This window comes from Psammomys obesus, unplaced genomic scaffold (genome assembly GCF_907164565.1).
Source record: "Psammomys obesus unplaced genomic scaffold, mPsaObe1.curated_primary_1811, whole genome shotgun sequence".
Classification (NCBI taxonomy): domain Eukaryota; kingdom Metazoa; phylum Chordata; class Mammalia; order Rodentia; family Muridae; genus Psammomys; species Psammomys obesus.
The window spans coordinates 1,997,122-2,023,815 of NW_026596131.1; the positions used below are offsets into that span (position 1 = coordinate 1,997,122).

General features: G+C 38.7%; 1 protein-coding gene across 6 annotated transcripts in view; it reads left to right on the forward strand.

Moving 5' to 3' along the window:
• The window catches only part of Tanc2 (tetratricopeptide repeat, ankyrin repeat and coiled-coil containing 2), a 311,126-nt gene that overhangs the window by 247,041 nt on the left and 37,391 nt on the right, over positions 1–26,694 (forward strand). For all 6 annotated transcript variants that reach the window (XM_055592099.1, XM_055592101.1, XM_055592102.1 and 3 more), the window contains one exon: positions 23,066–23,174. In XM_055592099.1, coding sequence (XP_055448074.1) covers positions 23,066–23,174 — 109 coding nt within the window. The remainder of the gene's footprint in view (positions 1–23,065; positions 23,175–26,694) is intronic.

The following is a 26,694-nucleotide window of genomic DNA, read 5'->3' on the forward strand; positions in this document are numbered from 1 at the left end:
TTTACATAATGATCCCAAGCCTTAAACCCATATAAAAGCAGAAGTAATTCCTTCCTTTTACTGCTGGTGAGAATTAAGCAAAGTATCCAGGCTACAAATTCAAAGAAAGTGTTGAGAATGTGTGCCAATTCTTCCCCTGCCTTTGCAGTAATAGACATTTCAAGAATGTCATAACTTAGTCCTGTGACTAGTTAAAAACCAAAACGCTTCTGCTATTAGCATTTTTGAGGCACAGCTTTTTTAAAGCAAATAGTAACAAAATCTGGGTCTCTTGCATGAATTATATGACATTCACAAAACTGTTTTGCTGTAAGGTAGCACCCAGTGTTATGTCTTCTGACATTCAACAGATTCCTGAAACTGTAGAGAGAATCAACCCTATATGTATCTTAGCTTCTCGTAATCACATATACCTATGATAGAGTTTAATTTATAAATTAGTCACAGTAAATAGATAGATAGATAGATAGATAGATAGATAGATAGATAGATAAGAACTGAAAACAATAAAACAAAGTGATATGGCGTAATAAAGGTACATAAATGTGGTCTCTCAAAATATCTTATTGTGTCTTTATATTTTCCACTTAAAAGAGACACTTAACAAGTTCACAGATTCTCTTTGGCATGTCCAAATTGTCAATTAGTATTACTACACTTTTGCTTTAGGGACATTGTTAAATAAAACTAAGTTTACTAGAACCCAGGCACCACAACAGTCAGTATGCTACGAGTATTACTAAGTGATTATAGCATACACAGTATAGACAAAGGAATGGCTTAGGTCCCAGGCAGGGCAAAGTAAGGTAGCAGGAGGTTTCATTACAATATTCAGAAAACACACAATTAACTTTACAAGTTGCTTATTCATGTATTTATTTATTTTATATTTTTGGTTGTGGTTTTTTTCCTCTTTTTTTAAATTAAATTTCATTCATTCATTTATTTATTCATTCATTCATTCATTTATTTATTTATTTATTACAGTTGTTTACTTTGTATCCCCGATGCAGCCCCCTCCCTCATCTCCTCCCAGTCCCACCCACCCTCCGCTTCTTCCCCTATGCCCTTTCCTTAGTTCCCTGAAGGGGAGGACCTCCTCCCCTTCTATCTGACCCTAGCCTATCAGGTCTCTTCAAGGCTGGCTTGCATCATCTTTCTCTTCGGCCTGACACAGCTACACCACCCCCAGGGGGAGGTGATCAAAGAGCCAGCCACTAAGTTCATGTCAGAGACAGCCCCTGTACCCCTTACTAAGGAACCCACTTAGAAACTGAGAAGCATATGGGCTTCCTCTGAACAGGGAGGGGGTCTAGGTCCTCTCCATGCAAGGTCCTTGGTTGGAGTGTCGTCTCTGCAGTGCCCCCAGGCCCAGGATTTTAGGCTCTGTTGCTCTCCTTGTGGAGTTCCTGTCCACTCCGGCTCTGTGTAGCCCTGGCTGTCTTGGACGCTATAGACCAGACTGGCCTTGAACTCACAGAGATCCGCCTACCTCTGCCTCCCTAAGTGCTGGGATTACAGGCATGCACCACCACACCCAGCTGTATTTTTTTATGTAATATTTCCAGTTTTAGCTAACTAAAACCTTGAAAACTAAAATGGCAGATAGTGATACTGCTGGGAATCTTGCTCATATTGCTCTGACTCTTAAAATGTAGAGTTAAAAACTGTGTAATTAAGAAACAGTATTTCATCTAGAATTACTTAAACACTATGAGGCCAGTTTCCAAACAATCTCTTGTTAACTGATCTGTTTTCTCATCATATATATATTAGAGGGTTAAAAAGCATGTAAGGTCCAAGGCAAGCAAACTACCAATGAATTAACAGTATCTTTTTTTACAAAGAATGGAATCCTCAAGGGCTCACAAAGGAGAGAATATAGTTTTTTATGCAGTATATTATAGCTATACAGGTGTGCTTTCCCAATATTGTGTATCAACTAAGAGCAACAGCAGACTGGTACAGACACTTTTTACTTCAGGTGCTGGGTAGTCTGCTGAATGGCCATCATATTTTCTTTAAAAGGGAATGAGTAAATTTACAAACAGACCAGGAGTTATCAAAAACACCGTCCTTAGCTTTTATTTCAGTTGGAACTCAAGCACCTGCTCAGTGTTGGACATCAGCCTTGTTACTCAAGTGTTCATATCATAGTTGAGAGTCCCTGGGCCAACAAAGTGGATTTCACTGCAGGGCAGATCCCCGCCAACCTTTCAGAGAAACTGACTGCAATTACTTTACTTTAAGGACTCTAGCTAGGTAGGGTTTGTCTCTATAGCCTTTAGCTTCCATCTCTTGTATATTTTTCCCTTCTGTTTTCCATGTTCTTTCTAGTTCTGTCTAGCATCCCCGTGTCCTCTTTTGGCCAGAGTAGACAAACTCAGTGCCTGTAGTCACACCAGGTAAGCCAGGGCCTGCACGTGGGTGTAGAGAGAGAACTCTCAGGAACAACACAGCATTCTTTCTCCTAGTCCACTTTCTAGACTTTAAGCAGCTGTTCACTTTAAACTTGTTGACCTTATTAGGGGGTTAGACACAAGGAGAACATTCTACTGATGTAAAAAATTAGTTGATATTCATCAGGAATAGACTACCTAAGTAAGTGGTTTCTGCCTAAACAGAAAATTCTGGAGTGGTAAAGGGAAGAGCAGATCTAGAGGTCAGTGCTCCAACTGATGTTGAATTTTCTCCATTTTAAGTACCAGATTGCCTGTTGCCCCAGAATCTGACATAATAGAATTATTTAATGTTTCATCAACATAATTATAACAGAAAGAAATGGGTTATAACAATCTCCTTTCATGGTTTGGTAATTGTGTATGGGGAGGGTTGACTGATTAAACAAGAGCAAAATATTGCTGGAAATCATCTATATCATCAAACCTTTGTTATAGGATCACACTGTATAGAACAGGCTACAGTCCTCTAGCCTTGGCATCCGAAGTGCTAATATTACAAGCATGCACTACCATGCCCTGTCTAAAACATCTTTCTGGCATCTAAAGTGGTAGTGTCTTCTGTCTTTATAAAAGTATGCCTGGGAGCTCACAAGCCTGAGCCACCCTGCCTTATTCTGTGTCTGTTTCCCATCGTTCATCACTGTCACTGTCATTTAATTTGGTCCTGTTTTATTTCATTGGACATTGAGATATAGAGTGACCCACTAACCTAATAAACTAATCCCTACTATTATGCTAATAGTAAGAAGGTAGAAAACCCATTTGAGTGACCTGTGCATTCTGATTGAGGTGGCTGGGAAACATAGGCACTAGCCTTTTCTACCTAACCCATTAAGTGACTTTGAGGGTAGATGAAAGATAACAGGAGTCTACCAGCCTTGTGGTGCTATTTAATTACTTCTTAACATTTCTGTACCACATTAGGTTCAGCCTGAATAAATTTTCATAGATTTTTTTCTGTTTCCTTGCCTCATTTTCTCTCATGATATCTAGCTTCTCCTAAAAACAGCTCTCAGATTCACATTTTGCTTGGGGTGGGGCTATTTTGACACAGAAAATTGGCTTCTTTATTTTTAAGTATTTGAGTTGAACACAGTAAGCTTATGAAGTTCATATAATTAATATTAGAGCTGATACAACTTAACCTAGGACATCAAAATATGGAAACGTAAGTTAGTTTGACCTGAGTTTCTCACTCTAAGAGTAGCAAATACTGTGGTAAGTAAATAAAGGGGAAATTACACAAGTCCTTTACTATAATTGCACACTTGACTTGCTTCTTCATGACTAGAGTTGATTGCCTATAATTAGTATAGTTTGGGGGCTTTTGTTTTGGTTTGTTTTGGTGGTGGTGGTGGTGGTTTGGTTTGGGTTTTTTGTTTGTTTCGAAATATATATGGGCATGAATTACACATTCACTTAGTGAATTATCTTTTGGAGAAATGGTGCTCTTGGAGCATGTTGTCAGGTAAGCAGTTTGTCTAAGGTTAAAAAGAGGGCTGGGGAGATAGCTCAGAGATTAAGAGAACTGGCTGCTCTACCAGAGGACCCAGGTTCAATTCCCAGCACTCACATAGTAGCTCACAACTATCTATAACTCCAGTTTCAGGGGATCCAACACTCAGACACACATGCAGGCAAAACATGAGTACACTATTCTGTTTCTATGCCAATACCATGCAGTTTTTATTACTATTGCTCTGTCATACAGCTCGAGATCAGGGATGAAGATGCCTCCAGACGATCTGTTGTTATACAGGATCGTTTTGGAAATTCTGGGTTTTTTGTTTCTCCATATGAAGTTGATAATTTTTCTTTCAAGGTCTATAAAGAATTGTGTTGGTATTTTGATGAAGAGAATTGCATTGAATCTGTAGATTGCTTTTGGCAGACTAGCCATTTTCACTTTGTTAATCCTACTGATCCATGAGCACAGGAGATCTTTCCATATTCTGGTATCTTCTTCAATTTCTTTCTTCAGAGACTTGAATTTTTTCTCAAATAGGTCTTCCACTTGCTTGGTTAGTCACACCAAGGCACTTTATGTTATTAGTGGCTATTGTGAAGGGTGTTGTTTCCCTAATTTCTTTCTCGGCCCTTTTGTCTTTGGTTTACAGGAGGGCTTCTGATTTTTTTGAGTTAATTTTTTATCCAGCTACTTTGCTGAAGGTGTTTATCAGCTGATAAACAAGAAGGAGGACCCGGGGTAAGATGATCAATCCTCACTTAGAAAGACAAATGGGATGGACATTGGATGTAGGAGAAAACAAGTAACAGGACAGGAGCCTACCACAGAGGGCCTCTGAAAGACTCTACCTAGCAGTGTATCAAAGCAGATACTACGACTCATAACCAAACCTTCAGCAGAGTGCAGGGAATCATATGAAAGAAGGGGGAGTTAATATGACCAGGAGAGGACAGGAGTTCCACAAGGACCAAATATATCTGGGCACAGGGGTCTTTTATAAGACTGTTTCTCCAACCAAGGACCATGTATGGATATAACCTAGAACCTCTGCTCGGATATAGCCCATGGTAGCTCAGTATCCAAGTGGGTTTCCCTAGTAAGGAGAACAGGGACTATTTATGACATGAACTCAATGGGGGAGCTCTTTGACCCCCCTCCTCTGAGGGAGGAGCAGCTCTGCTAGGCCACAGAGGATGACTTTGCAGCCAGTCCTGAAGATACCTGATAAACCAAGGTCAGATGAAAGGGGAGGAGGTCCTCCTCTATCAGTGGACTTGGAAAGGGGCAGGGAGGAGATGAGGGAGGGACAGTGGGATTGGGAGGGAATGAGGGAGCAGGATACATCTGGGATACAAAGTTAATAAACTGTAACTAATATTAAAAAAAAACATGAGTACACATGAAATAAAAATATTTTTAAAAGAAAAAAGGCATTTACCTTAAAATGAAAATTATCCATGTCAGAGTACCGTATAGCCATTATACAAAATGATGAATTATGATTAGTGAGATTTTGATTGTTCTAATCCAGACATCAGCCTCCAAGTGGGATTTAATGTTACTTTTAATGTAAAGTTAAATGTAATGTTATAGAAGGTTACATTTAATGTCACCCTCTGTGAAGCACAAATTCAATATATACCGCTTCTGCTATCTATTGCATTGTTTCACAGTAATCACTAAGTGTGAATTGGGTTCTGTTTCCTACAAGTGTTTATAGAGACATCAGCACACTGATGAGGCATGGGAGGAAGACAGAGACCCCTGGAACTAAATCAGCCCTTAAGGCGTTCTGATGTCAAGCACCCATCACTAATTCTTGGCTATTTGTAGGTGACCTTACCCTTACTGTGCTAGTAGAATTAGCTCCTTGCTGTTTTTTCTTGGTGGCAGAGAAGCCACCAAGAAGGAAATCAGTATTCTGATATCATGGTTTAGATATCATGTGTTTCAGGAAGAGATTTCCTTGACCTTAATATTACTGAGAATTTATCAAATTTAATCAATGAATAGTCTTTTTTCTTTATGGAATCATTAAAAAAATAAATTTGGAACTAAAATCTGAAGTAGTACTTTTCTGACCCAAAGTTATGTTTTTGTGATATGACACAAATGAGAAAGCATATTAAAATCTAATATTTCCTTCATTCCTTCAGCATGAATCATTAGTCAAATAAGCAAAGCATTTCTAGCTTTTAAACTAAAGTGATGTTGGGGAGGTAGCTGAATAGTAGAATGCTTGCCTAAAAAGTATAAGGCCCTAGATTTGATTGCCACCATCACAAGAAAAGAAGGAAAATGAGCTATCTAGTAGATGTGTTGACTCTTGCCTGTAATCCTAGCTTCAGGAGGGCTGAAGCAGAAAGATCAGAATTGGAGGCCAGTCTGGGCTACAGCAGCAAGACCCCGATTCTAAAAGTAGAAAAGCTATCTAACCATCAGAAGATGGGCATAACATTTTATCTTTTCTTTTCCAAATCCAAAAGAAAGTTTTTAAGTGGCCGATAATAAGACTTCCCCCTCAATACCAGTTAAAATAGAAACTACAAGTACTGTTCTACTGTCATAAAAACTTGTGAGAAATGCGCTAAGTCAATATATATACAAAGAAGAGTGCTGCTTATGATAAGATGCAGAGAGCATCGTTTTATGACTTGGTCAGCATAAATGCTCAGTCGTTACTAATGAAATGTTTATAGAAGAGCAGCAAATGAAAACGCCAAAAGGAACTTGCATTCATCTAGAAAGTAATGCTGTTTTTATATTCTTAAATATGCATGTGTAGTTTATTTGAAAGGTGGTTGGTTATAGTCCATATAGAAAACATTGTCTTAAAATAACTTTATCTAAAAAATGTATAATGGGAAGGATGGGAAGAGGTGATTGAGGGCCTTTTTTTTTTTTAACTGAGTCTTACTATTGGATCTTGGGTTTCCCTTGAGCTCATAATTCTTCTGCCTTAATTTCCCTGAAATTGTAGATTTGTACCCCATTGCCCAACAGAGGCATTTTTTAATACTAAAAATAGCATAAAGGGTTATAAAAAGAGCTCAGTTGATAAAGTGCTGGCTGTACAAGCTTGATCCCCAGAACCCACATAAAAGAGTCCAGGTGTAGTGACATACACTCTTCCAGCACTAAGGAAGTATAGATCGATGGATTCCTAGAACTCAGTGGCCAGCCAACCCACTCTTCAGCAAACCCCAGGTCCCACGGAGAGAACTCTGTTTCAGAAACAAAGAGGACAGCTCCTGAGGAATTAAACCCAAAGTTGAACTTCTAACTCTACATGTGTTTTCATGCACAAGCACACACACACATACACTCTTAGGAACATATGGACCTACACAAACACACATGCACATACATACATACATACATACATACATACATACATACATACATACATACATACATACTCACACATCTACATGAAAATGTAGCTTAAGAAATAGAGGCTAATTTATGCTACCAATAAACCCCTGAAATAATACTAACTGAATCACAAGAATCCCGGAGGTTGCCAAACCAGGATTAATGGCATAGCAGCAGTAGGAGTTACTGCCAGCTTAGTGAGGCTTGACCACACATTTTCTTTTTATTTTTTTATTTTTATTTATTTATTTATTTATTTATTTATTTATTTATTTATTTATTTATTTTTTGTGAGTAGAGCAATTCACTCCTCAATCTCCAGAGACTTTGAAAGGCAGATAAAACTCCACGTTTAGTCCAAGTCCACACTAATAGCTTTCTCCCCTCTTAACTATAAGAAGCCACAGCTGTGAGATTTTCATTTACTGAAGCCATCAGCATATCTAATTAGTTCTAAGTCCTAAAATTGATTTAAAGTAAGTACCCATTTATTTTTATCCCCACTGGCCACACTGGTCTCCCATACAGTTTCATTTTTCCTCTTGCCTTACTCCAGTCTATTCACCAGCAGCCAGAGCAGTTGTTTGCAAACATAGTTCTCACCATGTGACTGATTCTAGAAACCTCTCCATGCCTTTTCTTAAGATTACAACAAAACCAAAGCCCTGTATGTGTAGACGGCGTCTGTTTGCCTCTAAATTAAGCACATTCATTCTCCTTTGTATAATTTTATGCTACCTTCTAGAAGTTTCTTTCTCTCCTCTAGACCTTTGCACTGAACAGTTTCCCCTGTCTCATTACATAATGAGACCTCTCACTGCCCCTTCAGACTTTAGCTTATATGCCACCTCCCAAAAGAGACTTCTGTCTGTTACTTACCAAGTCCCTCCTGGATTCTGGCTGAGTCCTTAGTAAACGTTTTCCTTTCTAACATGTGTTATAGTTAACTAACTTATTGGATGTGGGCAATTACTTATTTTCTACTTTCCCCTAGAATCTGAGTAGCTTCAATGAGGTCAATAACTTTTTCTATCTCACCTTTACCTCCCTAGTGACTGGTAGAGTGCCTGGCATAGCCTAAATTTTTAATGATGATTAACTGAAAAAAATTATAAGTACTGCTAATTCTAAACCCATCACATAAAATATTTAAGACACTCTTCTCACAGCTCCACAGATAATGTATTTTTGCTCACTCTGTTACTTCCTATCATGCCCCAGGAATAAGTGAAAATGTGCATGTAGCAAGCATCAATAAGCACTTACTAAATAATGTATTTGAGTCACGGAGTTAAGTACTGCAGGGGATACAAGTGTAAGTAAGAAAGTAAGGACTTATGGTTTAGTGATTTTCATAACTAGCTATAATTCAAAATGCAGGGCTAAACATATAAACAAAGAGCTGAGGGACCTATAGGGAGTGTGAGAAAAATTAGCCACCTTTCTGTGCCTACTGTTACTTCAAATTATAGCAGTCCAGTAAAGTCATAGTTCTGCTTCATGAAGCTCCACCACCTGCCTCAAGACCTCATCATTGGGTCAGAGATGTGTGTACTAGAGCAATGATGCATTTGTAGAGCATAAAGCCCCTAGAAAGAGTTGAAGAAATGCAAGAGAAAGCACCAAGCCCCTATGCAAATTGACTGTTCCCAAAAGTACTGTTTTACTAATCTCCAAAAGAATATATCTTTGATAGATTTTCTTTCAAGTTCTAGTCCATTGGGTTTTACATGTTTGCAACAGATGTAAGACAGTACACAACAGAACTAAAAAAAAAAAAAAGGTTTGAACTCGGTCTCTGAGACAAAGTTATGAAAGGGGATATAGCTCAGTTCGGAGAGTGTTTGTCCAGCCTAAAGCCCCCTGGGTTGGATCTCTAGCACATGAAATTGGCACACACCTGTAATGTCAGCATTCAAGAGGTGGAGATGTGAGGATCAAGAGTGCAAGCTCATTCTTGGCTGTGTAGCAAGTTTGAGGCAAGCTTGAGTTACATGAGACTAGATAGATAGATAGATAGATAGATAGATAGATAGATAGATAGATAGATCTGTCTGATTATAGTAAGGTTGGTAGAAAGAATTATTGCACATGGATTCATTTCATAGTCTTACAACAGAAATACCTGCAATTTCAAGGCTGACCTATATAGTAAAATGGAAAATTCATCAGAAAGTCTTTGAATTGCTTTCCCTGATACCCATCTGCTTAGTTTTATTCATTAGTGAGAATTTATGGAACTTCTACAGTAAAAACTATGCCAACCACTAGAGAAACTTAGATGAGTCACACACCCTATGGTATAAAGCTGTTACCTTCTAGAAAAAGAAAGGCAGACAAGCAACCAACAATATGTCATAGTATAATGTGTCACAGGAATCTAGACAAAAAAGAAATGCTTTTTAGAAAATGTAACATTCAAATTCTGCCTTAAAGAATGAGTCGTATTCCATTGGGCAAATTGGGACTCTGTAGGCATAGAAGAAAATATGTGGCAGGACAGAAGTAGAGAGGATTGTGAAGATGTGCTATGGCTGTTGGGGATTGGGGCAACTGTAATGAGCAAGTAAAATGCCTGGTTGGAAAGAATGATAGATAGTATCACTAAGAAGAAAGCCTTGAATGGCATCTTCAAGACTTTACAGAGAGCCTTTATCACTCTTTGTGTTGAAGAAACTTGTCAGTTAGCTCTGGTGATGTGAAAGACAGCTCTGACAAGCAATGAATGGAAGGTAGGTTGAAGAAGGGGAGACTGCAGGTTGGGATTCTGGTGATGGGGTTTATGACAATCATGTACATGAGAAATGCTAGGGCCTGTAACCTGTAATGCTAAGCCTAAAGGTAAGAAATGCTAGTGAGGATGTGGAGAAAACCATATAAAGATACATGGTTGATGGGAATGTAACTCAACAGCCACTACAGAAAAAGTATGGAGGGTCCTCAGAAACTTAAAAATGCAACTTCTGTATGATCCCACAGCCCCACTGCCAGCTCTGTATCCAAAGGAAAATAAGTTGCTATGTTTATTGCAACAGTGTTCACAACACCCAAGAAATGGAAGCATCAGGTGACAGAATCATAAGGAAATTGTGGTACATATGTACAGTGAGATACTATTCGGTCATAGATAAAAAATTAAATTCCATTCTTTAGCACTCATGATGACTTAAGAGTAAGTGAAAAAGCCAAGCTCAAAGCAATGGCCAGAGAAGAATGCCCATTGTAATCCCACTTACAAGCCTGTAGTTCTGGTGTGCTACTATACAGGAAAGTGAAAATAGAAATAATAATTACTGTACATTTTAAACAGGTTAAAGAAGTGTTTTAGAAATTTTTACCATAAAGAAAATATAAATGTTTGAGAAGTAAATATATATAACCTGGTTTAAACATTACATATATGTGTATCAGAAAAGCAAGTTACCCCCAAGCTTTTCTATTTTTAAACTATATTTTGTTATTTGTTTGTTTGTTTATAATTCTATTTATCCTTTGAGAATTCTACATGTATATTCAGTGTATATCTATTCCCAATTATCAGTTCCCAGTCTCCTGTCTCCAGCTCTTCTTGGTCCCTCCAATATACCTTGTTCCCAACTTCATGTCCTCCTCCCACTCCTCTTAACATCCCACTAAATCTAATTAGTTCTGCCCCTATGCTCATGGGTGTGGGGCCATCTCCTGGAGCCTGGGCAACCTACTAATGACAACTCCCCCAAAGGAAAATGAGTTAGCAGCCATCAACTTGCAATAATCTCCTCAGTTTGAGGTGAGGAGTCACAATCTCCTTTCCCGTTCGTTTATTTCATAGGTTTAACCACAGCTAACATCAGTACTACTCAAATTATTCCAGATAATAGAAAACGAAGGGGGGCTGGAGAGGGGGCTCAGCAGTTATAAGCTTATGTTGCTCTTGCAGAGGACCAGGGTTTAATTACCAGTACCCACATAGCAGCTCACAACTGTCTTGTTAATCCAGTCCCAGAGGATTCAATGGCCTCTTCTGGCCTCCTTAGACACAAGGCATGCATGTGGTGCACAGACATTCATGCAGATGTGAGTGACACCTATACATGTAAAATAAACATTTTTGAAAGAAAGGGAAGAAAGTTTTCCAGACTTTCTATGAAGCCAGTATTACTCTGAAACAAAACAAGACATAACAACAAAAAAGGAAAATTATAAACCGATCTCAGTGATGAACACACATGCAAAAGTTCTCAATAAAATACAAACCAAATTCTGGATCGCATCCAAAAGGTCATTCATCATAAACAACCTGAGTTTATGCTATATGTAAATCAAATATATGCTATATGAAATTTGCCACATAAACAGAGTCAAAGACAGAAATCACATGATTACCTCAATAGTTACAGAAAGTGGCTTTGACAAAATCCAGTATCTCTTCATGATAAAAGTTATGTAGAGGCTAGGGATAAAGGGAGCATACCTCAGCATAATAAAGGCTGTCTAGAACAAACATATAACCATCATCATGCTAAATGGAGTAAAACTCCACTAACATCAGGAACAAGAGAAATCACTCTTTCCATCCTCAACATATTACTTAAAATCTTAGTACAATAAAACAAGAGAAGGGAATAAAATGAATACAAATAGAAAAAGTCAAAGTATCTCTATTTGAAGATAATACAATTCTATACATAAGAGACTCTTAAGAACTACACACACATACAAAAAAAAAAAAACTTGTTGAGTTTATAAACACTTCTAGCAAAGTGGTAGCATACAAAATTAACCTAAAAAATCAGTAGTCTTCCTGTGTACCAATGACAAACATACTGAAAATGAAGTGAAGACAATTTTATTCATTCATAGTGACTACAAAAAAATAATACACTACTTTCAAATAAATCTAACCACGGAAATGAAAGACCTCTGCAATGAAAACTTTATGACGCTAGAGAAAGAAATTGATTTCCAAAATGGTTGTACAAGTTTGCGCTCCCACCAGCAATGGAGGAGGGTTCTCCTTTCTCTACATCCTCTCCAGCGTGTGTTATCACTTGAGTTTTTGATCTTAGCCATTCTGATAGTTGTAAGATGGAATCTCGGAGTTGTTTTGATTTGCGTTTCCGTGATGACTAAGAACCTTGATCATTTCTCTAAGTGTTTCTCTGCTCTTCTATATTCCTCTGTTGAGAATTCTCTCCTTAGCTCTGTATCCCATTTTTAATTGGGTTATTTGGTGTGTTGGTGTCTAATTTCTTGAGTTCTTTATATATTCTTAATATTGGTCTTCTATAGGCTGTAGGACTGGTGAAGATCCTTTATATATTCTTAATATTGGTCCTCTATAGGCTGTAGGACTGGTGAAGATCCTTTCCCAATATATAGGCTGTCGTTTTGTTCTGCTGACAGTGTCCGTTGCTTTACAGAAGCTTTCAGTTTCATGAGGTCCCATTTATTTTTTAATTTATTTATTTTTATTAATTACGAGGTCCCATTTATTAATTATAGATCTTAGAGCCTGAGCTGTTGGTGTTCTGTTCAGGAAGTTGTCTCCTGTGCTAATGAGTTTGAGGCTCTTCCCTACTTTTTCTTCCAACAGATTTAGAATGTCTGGTTTTATGTTAAGATCTTTGATTTTGTGCAGGGTGATAGATATGTGTCTATTTGCATTTTTCTACATGTGGACATCCAGTTATACCAGAGAGGAAACAGGATGGGGGTCTACTATAAAGGGTCCTCTGAAAGGATTTACACAATAGGGGAACAAAGCAGATGCTGAGACTCAGGGCCAAACTTTAGACAGAACGCAGGGAGTCTTATGGAAGAAGAGAGAGGTGGGATTAGAGGTACACAGAGGAGACAGGATCCCCACAAGGAGACCAACAAAACTAAAAGATCTTAGCCCAGGGGGTCCTGCAGAGACTGATGCACCAGTGGAGGACCATGCATGGAGAGGATCTAGACCCCCTTGCTCAGATGTGGCCAATTGGCAGCTCATTCTCCATATGGATCTCTGAGGGAGGGGATCAGGGGCTGCCTCTATCATGAACTCAGTTGCCTGCTCTTTGATCACTTGCTCCTGATGATGCAGCTTTCCCAGGCCATGGAGGAAGGGGATCCAGGCAGTCCTGATGAGACTTAACAAGCCATGGGCAGTTGGCAAGAGTGGAGAACTCCCCTTTCAGTGGACTAGGAGAAGGGGATGAGTGAAAGAGGGAGGGGGAGACTGAGGGAGTTGAGGGATATATAATGAATAAATTGTGAAGAAAAAAAATTTTTTAAAAAGAAAGAAATTGAGAAAGATACTAGGAGATGGAAAGACCTCCATGTTCATGGAACAGAAGAATTAGTCATATAGAAAAAGCATTTGACAGATCTATGCCATCCCAATAAAAAATTCCAGTGTCATTCCTAACAGATTTTTTCAAAAATCACAAAATTTTAAAAATCACAAAATGGAAACACAGAAGACCAAGGACATTCAAAGAAATATTGAATAAAAAGAAGGCACTATCATCAGACCTGGTTTTAATTATACTACAGGGCTATAGTAATAAAAACTCATTTTTTTTTTAGGACTGACACAAAAACAGACATATAAATCAATAAAATCAAACAAGACACTCAAATATAATCCCACACAACTACAGCTACCTGATTTCACACAACTATAACTACCTGATTTTTTTTATAAAGATGCCAAAGATACACATTGGAGAAAAGACAGAATTTTCAATAGTGTTAAAAAACATGGATTTCAGCATTTAGAAAAATGAAACTAGTTCTTTATATCTCCCTGTAAAACTTAACTTCAAGTGGATCAAAGACCTCAACATAAGATGTGATGCCTTGAAACCGCTAGAGAAAAAAGTAAGGAATAACCTCAGTGTCTATGTTTATATACCAGTGAAAAGTAAGTTCTGAAAAGAAAGAAGCACACAGTGAATCTGGCTGTCAGGAAGGCTACTTAAGGTTCTTTCCTGCCCAGGGATATAATGTTGGCTTAGCTAATCAGAACAAATGTTTCTGAATGTATATGAAGTTATTTTAAATTCTCACATTGTATTTTTACTAAGGCTCAGGAGCTACAAAACATACTAGGAGGAAGGCAACACCTTTGAGGCATGCAAAGGCATGAGGATCCTTAGCAAAAGCACTGCCTCCTTCATGTCCAAAGCAGTGACTGCCTGTGACATGAGTTCTCTTACTGAAGTGGCGCTTTATCATACCGTCCTGTGAATTACTATTTTCTAAGCACAAAGACCACACACAAAAGGAACAGTCATTTAAAGCAACTCCCTTCTTTACCTTTAGTTCATGGTGGGTTATGGTAGAGAACCTATTGATGCTGCCACAGTTTCTTTCCTTTGTGATAGCTGTCTTGTGGTTTGAAAAATGATTTTGTGTTTGCAGGGATAAGTGGCAGTTGTTAGACATAGAGAGCCTTTTGTATTGATTGGTTAAAAGTGCTGGAAAATGACCACTGTCACAAAACACAAGAGCACCTCTTCTGATCCCATGATAAAGTCTTTGATCAGTCTTTCCATAAGGAGTGATCTCAGCTTGTTTTCAGAGACCTAACATCTGAAGATGGTGTGTTAGTTTCTGCTTATTTCAATGAAACTGAGATCTCAAGTCATTCTTAGCCCTGCTCTTTCTCTACCCATCTGTTCATCTCTGTATAATCAGTCTCTCAATACTTTCACACTTTTTAGCTGGTCACTCACTGCTAAAATAAATAAACACTAAAATCTCAAGAGTTTTTCCCACTAGAAATTTATTCTCATTAATATAAAATCCAGAGGTGGGAGGTGTCTGTTCTACAGTCTTGGAGGGACCTATTCTAATGGAGACACTGCCATCTTTTAACACACTGCTCTAGGGGCATCTGCGTGATGTCATCAGCTGGCAGACTGGAGAAGAGAGAGCACAGGAGACATTTTTCTGGGCCATGTCTGAAGTAATGAATATCATTTCTCTCCACATTTCATAAAGCGTAGCTTAGTCATATGACATCCTTCCCTCACTCCCTGTTGAATGTAAAGCCACTTCCTAAGAACAAGTCTTAGGGAAGCGTAACCTTGTAGGTGGTGACCAGCTCTTCACAGTCTTAACTCACTAGGTCTCCCTAATTGCCCACATTTGCCTTTATAATATATAAGCCTTCCCCAGCAGTCCATGCTGTTCTAACCCATATTGAGATAAGTCATGGGCTGGCTCTTTGATCACCTCTATCTGATGGGGGAGCAGCCTTACCAGGCCACAGAGGAAGACAAAGAAGCCAGTCCTGATAAGATCTGATGGTCTAGGGTCAGATGGAAGGGGAGAAGGACCTCCCCTATCATTGAACTGGGGGAGAGGCATAGGAAAAGAAGAGGGAGGGAGGGAGGGAGGGTGGGATTGGGAGAGGATGGGGGAGGTGGTTACAGCTGGGATACAAAGTGAATAAACTGTAATTAATAAAAATAAAAAAAATAAAGAAGAAAAAAAACAAGGAAAAAAAAAAAAGATAGGTACTTCGCCAGCTGGTTATGACTATACCATTCTGTCAACATCTAACCATCACACAGAATGTCAAGCCATCCAAGTCTTGCTTCTCTGAAACATTAAAGTGTTGTCTGTTGAGCTTACCATAAAGCTAAGAAAATTAATATACCTGCACATTACTGACCAATACTACAATGATGAGCAAACATCAGTGCCTGAAATATTTAGATTCACTGATTAGCATATTTCAATTCTACAGATACAAACCTCAAGACTAACTATCTCCCTGTAGTGCTAAGTGAAAAATATATTAGGAAAAAAAAAAACAAAAAACAGTACCATTGTAAAATGTGTAAAACAGTTAAATGGGTATGAGGCAGACTGATTCTTGCTATAGAACGAGTTTTTCTCTGAACTCTTAAGCCTTAGAAAACCAAGCCATCAAATAACAATTGCTCCTTGTAACTCCACGTTGTCATGGGTGAATTTGCTTCGTTCCCGGTAATGTGTGTCCAGGGGCTAAGTGCCTGCAAGTGAGAGTAGAGAACAGTCTGCCCCTGCAGTTCTAGGCAGCACCTTCTCTGGCTTTTGTTAAGGCCTGTGTATCCAGGAAAAAGAAGAAGAGACTGTGTGGTGGGGTAGAGGGAAAGTCCTCAACTCTCACCTGTGATTGCTCCTCTCCTAAAGCACCTAAAATCAAATATAACAAACAGGCATCATGGTGGATTATAGTGTAATCCTAGCACTCAGGAGGCTGAAGGAGGAGAATCACAAGTTGGAGGTCAGCCTTAGGAGGAGGGTCCCTTTCTCCTCCCTCTTTCTTTCCCTCTCTCCCTGTGTCTCCTCTCCCCTTTTCTTCTTCTCCATCCCCTTCATTCTCTCTCCAGTCACCTTGACATGAGTTTTTCTGTTTCATCATTCCTGCCATAATTAGAATTAACCCAGGAGCACAACAAATCCTTTCTCTGTTGAGTTGTTTCTGTCAGTTATTTTCTCACAGCAGTGAAAAGTCTGACATAGAAAGTAGTCATTCTGCTAGGTGGTGGTGGTGCATGCCTTTAATCCCAACACAAGTCCAGCCTGGTGTACAGAGCTAGTTCCAGGACAGCCAAGTCCATGCAGAGCAACCCTGTCTCAAAAAACCATAAAGGGAAAGAGAGAAAGAAGTCAGTCTTTCAGTACTGCACTCTGCTAAAATTATTTGTAATAAGTCTTACTTAATTCTTTTTTTAATTAATTTTTATTTTATTTTTCCTTAATTTTTTTATATTAATCTTAACACAGTCCTGAGAGCTAGGCATTGCTCGTACAGAGTGATTACGTAGCTTGCCCTTAGTTATAAAGCTTGTGAGTGCTGTGGCAGAACTAGAATTTGAACATGGGTCTGTAGACTTTGAGAAGTGAAAAGGCAGCATTGTGAATGCAGTAAGAGAACTTTTCAGGGTCACTTTGAATTACAGGTAGTCTTATTTATAATGATGTAGAAATGATTCTTCTGTCCTCAGCACTCCCCCTTGACCCATTGTCTTCATAACCACTTTTGATCTTGTATTAAAGTCTGCCTTGATTGCCATGATCTTCAATTAGAGAAAAACTAGACTTTGTGTTTTATCATAAACAAAATCACACTTAACAGAGTTCACGCTACTTGATTTCTTAGTTCACAGCTTCTCAAAATGCTAATTAGAAATTGTCAGCAGTGGTCAGGGCAGATGGCTTAGCCGTTAGGAGTGCTTCCTTTCTTACAGAAGGCCCAAGTTTGGTTGTCAGCATCCATATTAAGCAGCTCACAGTGACCTTTAATCCCAGAGACTCGGACATCATCTGGTCTCTGTGGGCCACACAGTACACATAAACTCATGTAGGCACACATAATAACGATAAATACATCTAAATTTGTCAACATTAATAATAATGATTTTAATAAATCATTGTTCTTGGAAGGCAGGAACAGGTAGATCTCTTAGTTCAGGTCAGCTTAAGACTAAGAACTACATATAGAGATCCAAATTAGTAAGGGCTACATAGAGAGCCCCTGTCTCAATAAATAAATAAATAGTAATACTATACAAATAGATATGTTGTTCTTTATACTGGTGGGTTCTTTTTCATGTTCCATTGAAGGAGAGAAGTAGCATTTAGTACGGTGTTTATGATACTATAGAAATTGTTTGGTAAACTGTAATCTACAAATCTAAAGTGTTACTACTTAATTGCTTAGGAGTAGCTATATGAAAAACATGGTTTCTATCCCCAGTAGAGATTAATAGAAAGCCTGATTGAAAACAGACTTTGACTGTCCTTTGAATACCATGCTGAGGATTTGTTCTAGTTTCATTGTGCTGTGATACATACCATGGCCAAAAGCAACTTAAGGGAAGAAAGGGTTTATTTCACCTCCAATTCTCTGTTTAGCAAGATTTTGATGAACTTGTGCAGTATATTGTAGGAATGGGCCAAAGAGTGGACAGTGAAATACAATAGAGTAGAAATATAACATCGTCTCTTACACTCATCCAGGTGAGGAAGTTAAAGGAGAGAAACTAGTAATGAGTTTTATGCCTGACTGGCATATTTTGAAAAACAAATTAGTCTTATAGTATTTGTTTTTAAGGAAAAGCTCCAACTTCAAAAGATGACTTTCACTTGACAGTGGTGGGGGTAGACAGAGCAAGCAGGGAGCTAGATAAACAAAAATAAATCTTCCCTGTTTGATATTTCTCTGTGAGAGTCATTCACATTGAGGACGAGATCTACCTAGGAGAAAAAGAAGGCAAAGACATTTGCCTTCTTCATAATTAGAAGAAATGACAAAAAGTACCTGCATATTGTCACAGTTGCCAAGAGATAATTAGATAGTCATTGCTGCTGTTGTTTGGCTTGTTTTTTTTTTTTTTTTCAAGATGAGATTTTGCTGTGTAGCCTTTGGCTGTCCCGGAACTCTCTCTGTAGACCAGGCTGGTCTTAAACTCAGAGATCCGCCTGCTTCTGCCTCCTGAGAGTGGGGACTAAAGGCGTGTGCCGCCACCACCCAGTATGTTTTTACTTGAAAGGTAATATTTTAAATTTTTGTTTATTTTACCATAGAAGTCCAGTGCAGGTATAGCTCCCAAGGAGATGGTTTTAATAAGTACATAAAAAAGCCTAATGCTGAAAGGAAACAATAACAGAAAGAAAAATACCAAAAGTTAAGATAAAAATCACATTCCGTGACAACTAAAAGGTTACCAATGATGTTAGAGAAATTGGAGCCAAGAAGAATAACATTTAGAAGTAAGCAGATGATATGAAAGTAGAAACAAATTTACACAAATGAAGCAGATGACACTCAGACTTTAGTTTAGCTAGTGGTACTATACCTCACAGAAGAACAAGACACCTGGAAATACCAGCACACAGCATAAATTGCTGTTACCTTTTGTGTCCCAAACACTGTAAGCTTTGAACTCAGTGAGCTCTTCAGAACTGTTGTTTTTTGTTTGTTTCCTCACTATACAACATGAACTTGTTTTAAATTTGTAATCCTCATGCCTCAGCCTCCTGAATTGCTTGCTGGAATTAAATGTACAGGCCCATCAAAGTCATTTTTTATAAAAATCTGTCATGCTTCCATTCAAAAAGAAATGAATGACAATTGTCACCCTCCTCTCACCCTGTATTGTGTGCTATTCATATACTCAGTGCCAAACAGCAGCAGCAGCCATAGACATTGGTATCTCTAGGAGCAGACGCACACTGTAGAAATTCAAGTATTGTAGTATAAATAAACGAAATCACTAGGACAAAGTCAGTTCTGTGCCTTAACCAAAAATCTCATTCACTGTGGACTTAGGCTTTTTGTTACCATTATAATCCCAGTAGACATGGATTCTCATTCATGACTTAAAGCTTAAGAAGTAGGTCAGGGCTGGCATACAAAGTAAATAACCTGTGATTAATATTAAAAAAAAAAATTAAAAAAAGAAGTAGATCAGAGGTCTATATTAAGAAGTTGCTGTCACAGTTACACAGTCATGAATGAGTAACTTAAAAAAAATGTTTTTTGGCTGGTCAGTTGCTGGTGCATACCTTTAATCCCAGCACTGAGAAGGCAAAAGCAGGTGGAGCTCCTTGAGTTGGAGGCCAGCCTGATCTACAAAGCAAAGTCCAGACCAGGGCTACATGGGGAAACCCTCTCACCCTCTCTTGAAAACAAACAAACCAATAATAATAATAATAATAATAATAATAATAATAATAATAATACACCAGGAAAGCACCAGTAGTTTTACTATAACTAGATAGATGGAATTTTGAAGTCTCTGCCTCTCTTACACCCAATTTTCCTAACTCTGTTACACCAGACTGCCAACAAAGTAGATCTTTCAGTTTGTGTTCTGTGAAAGTTTAGTGGGCATTTTTAGATGATGTAACTGTGAAACAGCACTGTACCCAGACCACAAAATGATAGTGATGATTCCAAACAGATTAAGCCTGTCTGGGCATTCTTCCAGCTAAATCATTTCCTTCCCAGATGATTAACCTTGCCTAGTTAAACAAGCTGGTAACCCAGCATCCATTATAGTTTAGAAATTCTGTAAAGACAAAATTTGGAATTTCTTTCAAAATCTTACTAAAATGAAGATTCTGGGGTGGTTTATACATATAAACCATAGCTGCTGTCCCTCCTCATATCTCCAGATTCAAAAGGGGAGAGAAAGGGGGAGCAGAGAGGGGGAAGATAATCTAGTACCCTCCCTTCTTCCTTGTTTTGTTTTTGTTTTCTTGGGCTGTTTTGTTGTGTGTTGATTTGTATTGAGACCATCTTACTGTATATTACAAGCTGTTGCATCTTAGGCCCCCAACCTGTGATCTTTCTTGTCTGCTAAGGTGCTAGGATTAAGGTGTATGCCGTTAGGCCAAGATACTGGCCTTTTTTTTTATTATTTTTATTTTTATTAATTACAGTTTATTCACTTTGTACGTCCTCCCCTCCCAATCCCACCCTCCCTCTTCCCTACCCATATCCCTCTCTCAGTACACTGAAAAGGGAGGTCCTCCTCCCTTTCCCTTTGATCCTAGGTCTCATCAGGAGTGGCTGCATTGTCTTCTTCTGTGGTAAGGCTGCGAAAAAAAAGTCCAGGGTTTTTGTTAATGTTTTGCTTGTTTTGTCTGTTTTATTGTATTTATTTAGGGGTACATAGGTATGTCACAATACTCCTGGGAATGAGATAACATCTTACAGAAATTGATTCTCTCCTTCTACCCAGTAGATTCCAAGGAAGAAACTCAAGTAATCAGGCATGGTGGCAGGTACCTCCACTGCTGAGCCCATAATGTCCAGTTTTTGTTTTAAAAACATAGTGAACATTTTTACATGGAGTAGGCTGTATTAAGTCTTATAGAAAATACATGTGATCTAGATTTTTCTTTCAATAATGTAAATAGAAATACATACACATATATCTCATGCCGGAGCCAGCCAGCAGAGTCGAATGGTTCTTGAGTCGGGAGTGAGGATTAAAATTAATAAAAAAGCACACAGCACACAGGAGGCTTTTTTAAGAAGGTCCCTCAAGCCTCGGCAGCAAAACTAACAGCCACTCACCTTGCTGCAACCGCCAGCCTGTCTTTTTATTGTAGAGTTTTTAAGCCAGAATAGAAACATCTTAGAACAATGGGTTAATTTCCACGAGGAGCCTGAGGAAGAGGTGTGATCTTCACAAACTATCCCACCTGCTGTCACAAACAAAAGGAGATGGACTTGCAGATTCTTCCATGACTTAGTGAAGGCCGGGTAAAAAGCAGTCTCTCCGCTGAGATTTAAATGTCAAAGCAGCTACCAGAGGCGCGGCTCCCGACAGTCTCTTATATACTACACAGACATGTTGACACTTAAGAGAATAGATTGCCTGGGGATATCACTCAGTTGGTAGAGAATTTACCTAGTTTGTAGGGACCTGTGGGGCTGATCCCAGCATCACATAAACCAGGTATGGTAGTATATATATGTATGCAGGTTCAAAAGTTCTAGATTAGACTGGTGAGATGGCCAGAGGGTAAAGGTGCTTGTTGCCAAACAGTGAATGACCACATTTGACCTAAATGGTAGCAGGAAAGAAGTGACTCCTACATGTTGTTCTCTGGCCTACACATGCATACACACACACATGCATACACACATACATACATTTAAAAATAGATTTTGAGGCCTTCATGAGCCCTTATATCAGTAGAAAGAAAGAAATTAATCAATCAGTCGGTCAATCAATGGACTAAGAATATAGCTCAGTGGCAAGTGTTTAGCCCTAGGTGTGCCATTCAGCATCACTAATAATTGGTGTGTGTGCGCACGCGTGCAAATGTGATTAATACTTAAAGATTATCATTCAGATACTTTGAATTGGGACAAAACAGAAGATTATAATATAAATGGATTTAAGACCAAAAAAAATAATTACTTTATTTAAAGTAACCCAAAATTAGAGCAGTTTAGATGCTTCACAGTCAGGATTAGGGCTCAGTTTTTCTGGTACTTTTTAGCCTAGCCCTGTTTTGGGCTTTGTCCTCAAGCCAGCTGATTACATGATTTGGACTAAGAAGGCAGTTCTGGCCATCATGAACAGATATGACACTATCCAAGGGGTTGAGAGGAGGTCTTTCTTTTTCTGAACAAATTAGAAGTCTGTTATCAGAGAGATACAGGGGAGTAGATGCCATCAGGAAACTCAGTGTGCTGGAGGAAAAAGCATGTAACAGTGGTGAGTACTGTGCAGGAGACTATAAATATCTACTGGTGACATCAAAGAGAAAGTATTCCACTGTACTCAGCTGCAAGAGAAGGGAGAGGCTTGGCAGAGGCTGGCCAGAGAATGCTTCTAGGAAGAGGCCATCGGTCCATTTTGGAACATGTTGAGTTTAGGTACCAAGGAACACTTCAAATGGAGAAATGCAATAAACAAATGGCTGAGGCCTAAGGCCGAGGAGGAAAGTCTAGATAGAGAAAAGATGTGGCTGCTGTGCGGGTTCATACAGAAGAGTACACGGTGAGGAGCACTGGCCTGCAAATAGTGGTGAGATTTGACAAAGACACAAAATAAAAATGAAAACATTTTCATGTTGTCTAAATGAGGAATGGGAACAAGTCAGCTACATATGGCTTCTATAATGTCCAAACAAGTCACTCACCTAGTAAGAATTGTTTTCCCCAAGCTCCTGACTTCATGGTGCCTAGTTTTGTTGGAGAGCTGGCTGGACCTGAACAGTTAGGGCAGAGCTGAAGCACTCAGTTGTCTAAAACGACTCTCTTTCTTTGCAGGAGTGGCCACACACTACTTGCCTTCTGGTTTTCCCGCCAAGAGGGAAAACTGAACCGACAGCAGACTATTGAGCTGGGCCATCACATCCTCAAAGCACACATCTTTAAGGTAATTGGAGATGGGAGACTTTTTCTCATCTCTAGCAGACTTTTCTAAATATCCTGTATAGAAAGTGAAACTATTATTCTCATATAATCCCTACTTTCTGAAATTGGTTTGCTCCATCTCCCAAATTATGAGTCCTCTTCATCCCTCAGCTATTAGCGAGCTGACCCTGTTTTGACGGAGAAGTTAAATACCTCCACTGTAGAGAAGTTGGCTAGGTTAATAGGCCATTTACCTTGACTTTCCAGAGAATACACACACAATATCAATTACATAAGGAGCGCATACACACACCTGTATGTTCTCCACATATGACCAGCCATGTTATAAAAGCCAGTTGTAGGTTTTTAGATAGCTAAACATGTGTGTATGTATTGTATTATATTATATTATATTTTATATTATGTTATGTTATATTATATTATGTTATGTTATAATTTGCTAGTAATATATAGATATATATTAGAAATATATGTAAATATATATTATAGTTCGAGGAATTTATAATTCACATGAAAGCTTAGGAGGAAATTGTTTTCATGTTTAGTTCACAATTCACTATTACTCACTATTACTATGTAATTTATTACTGTGTTTGACAGTTTTAGCCCTGTTGGCCCAAGTGTAGCTCAGATATAAAGCACTTTCCTACCATACAGAAAGCCCTGGACTCAGTACCAGCACTGCAGAAATGAACGTCTCAGGCAGAAATGGTGACACACATGTCACTACAAGGGAGGCTAAGGCTGAGTACTGCCAAGAGTTTAAAGTCAGCCAGAGTCACAGAGCAAGACTCCACAGCACAAGAAGAAAGTTCCGATAGCTCTAACCACTGTGCTCCCTCAGAGTCCTTCCCTCGCTTAGAACTGAAAAATCCAAGTTCTTAACAGTTCTCTAGGTCAGACTAACCCTCAAGATACGTAAGGACTAACATTTCTCCAAGAGCCTCACAAATTCTTCCCAGTATATAAGCACACAGCTAGAAAAGTTTGTTTATTGAATGGACAGAAGTAAAACCCACTGTGACAAGTCTTTTATTTCAGTCATAACTGTCTTGTCTAACTAATCATTGCATTAAAAATGACCTTACTCAGTGACCTTACTTGCTATGAGCAGAATACAACTAATATAAGACAGGGTTCCAATTTCATGAGGGTACTAAAATGTCTACTACATCCATAAACACTAAGATAATTGTCCTTCGATCATATATAACCGTCAGTCTTTTGACACGACAATCTGCACAGGATACATGTAAAGATGAAGTTGATGCTTGCCTTTGTGCACTATAAAATAAATGCCACATTAACTGAGAAAAAATATGGTTAAATGAAGTTTAATTTAACCAAGTGTGACTTTAGCACTTAGGAGCCTACATGTAAACTGCATGCTTTTGTCATTGGCAGGAGTTTTATCTTACATTGATGCAGACAGCGTGGTTGTCTGAGATAAGAACGGCTCTGTCTGTGGTTCAGGCTGCAGACACTCGAGTGTACAGCAATGAGTGATGACATGTCTGCAAGCTACAGAATGAGGGCTAGACTCTGGTGTTCCTGCTGCTGCTGCAGCTCACATGATCCTTTCCGTGCAGGGGCTGTTGAGAGGCTTTAGTTCTCCCAGACTGAATCCTCAGTCTCTATTGGCTAAGGGCCGTGCAGAGTCAAAGGTAGACATGGCCATAACCAGTTCCACTCAGAACTCCTCAGCAGTGACATACATACAGTCCTCTGGGTATTTATTTCCCATATTGGTTATGAAAACATATTTATTCCATTAATGATCTTTAAAATAATAAAACAATAAAAAGCCCATGATTCTGGATATTGAGCTGGCTGTAGAGCCTTTTAAATTCTCTTGTTTTGACAACTTTTTGAAGTATAACTTTGTGTACCACATGAAATTCACCAGTTTTAGGGGTGTGTGTGTGTGTGATTTTTAGTGTACTTAGAATTATGACATTATCAAACAACCCAGGTGTTCCAATGGAGGAATGGATACAGAAATTGTGGCACATTTACACAGTGGAATACTACTCAGCAATTAAAAACAAGGAAATCATGAAATTAGCAAGCAAATGGTGGGAAGTAGAAAAGATCGTCCTGAGTGAGGTATCCCAGAAGCAGAAAGACACACATGGTATATACTCACTTATAAGTGGATATTAGAAATATAATATAGGATAAACATACTAAAATCTGTACACCTAAAGAAGCTAAGCAAGAAGGAGGATCCTTGGTAAGATGATCAATCCTCACTCAAAAAAGCAAATGGGACAGACATAGGAAGAGGAAGAAAACAGGAAAAAGGACAGGAGCCTACACAGAGGTCCTCTGAAAGACCCTACCCAGCAGGGTATCAAAGCAGAGGCTGAGACTCATAGCCAAACTTTGGGCAGAGTGCAGGGAATCTTATGGAAGAAAGGGGAGATAGAATGACCTACAGGGGACAGGAGCTCCACAAGGAGAGCAACAGAACCAAGAAATCTGGACCCAGGGGTCTTTTCTGAGACTGCTACTCCAACCAAAGACCGTGCATGGAGATAACCTAGAACCTCTGCACAGATGTAGCCCATGGCAGCTCAGTATCAAAGTGGGTTTCTTAGTAATGGGAACAGGGACTGTCTATGACATGAACTCAGTGGCTGGTTCTTTGATCACCTTCTCCTGAGGGGGGATCAGCCTTACCAGGCCACAGAGGAAGACAGTGCAGCCAGTACTGATGAGACCTGATAATGCTAGGGTCAGAGGGAAGGGGAGAAGGACCTCCCTTACCAGTGGACTTGGAGAGGGGCATGGGAGGAGATGAGGAAGGGAGGGTCATATTGGGAGGGGATAGGGAAGGAGCTATAGCTGGGATACAAAATGAATAAACTGTAATCAATAAAAAATAATTTTAAAAAGAATTATGACATTATCACCACCATTATTATATTTATTCACACTAAAGAAATAAGCCTCGTCCCCAGTTTGTCATTTCTTACTCTCTATTCTATCCCATAAATTTGACTTTTGAAAACATTTCCTAGAAATGAAATTACATAATGTGTTCTCTTGTGCCCAGCTTCTTTTACTTAATATATTTTCATAGTTTCTTAATATTGGACTATAGATGAGTACATTATTTATTTTATTATAAAATAGTATTCCATTGTGTGGATGCACAGCATTTTATTTATACATTGAAATAATTCAGTTGCTCCACTTTTGAAATGCATATGGATGAATGAATACTGTACATAGCATTTAGTACATCTGCAGCTCAGTAACATTTAGTACATTTATAATATTAAGGTACAGATTTGTATGGACAGCCTGTTATCTGTTCATCTTTATCTTTCTGTCTTCGTAAGCCTGCCTGGCTGGCCTGGAACTTACTCTACAACCACACTACACAAAGATTCATAATTTTCCTGCCCCTGAGTGTTGAGATTACAGGTGTGTGCAATCACCACACTCAGATTTGGTTTCAGTTCTCTTGAGTATATATACCTAGAAGTAAATAGAATTGCACTTGAGCACAATGA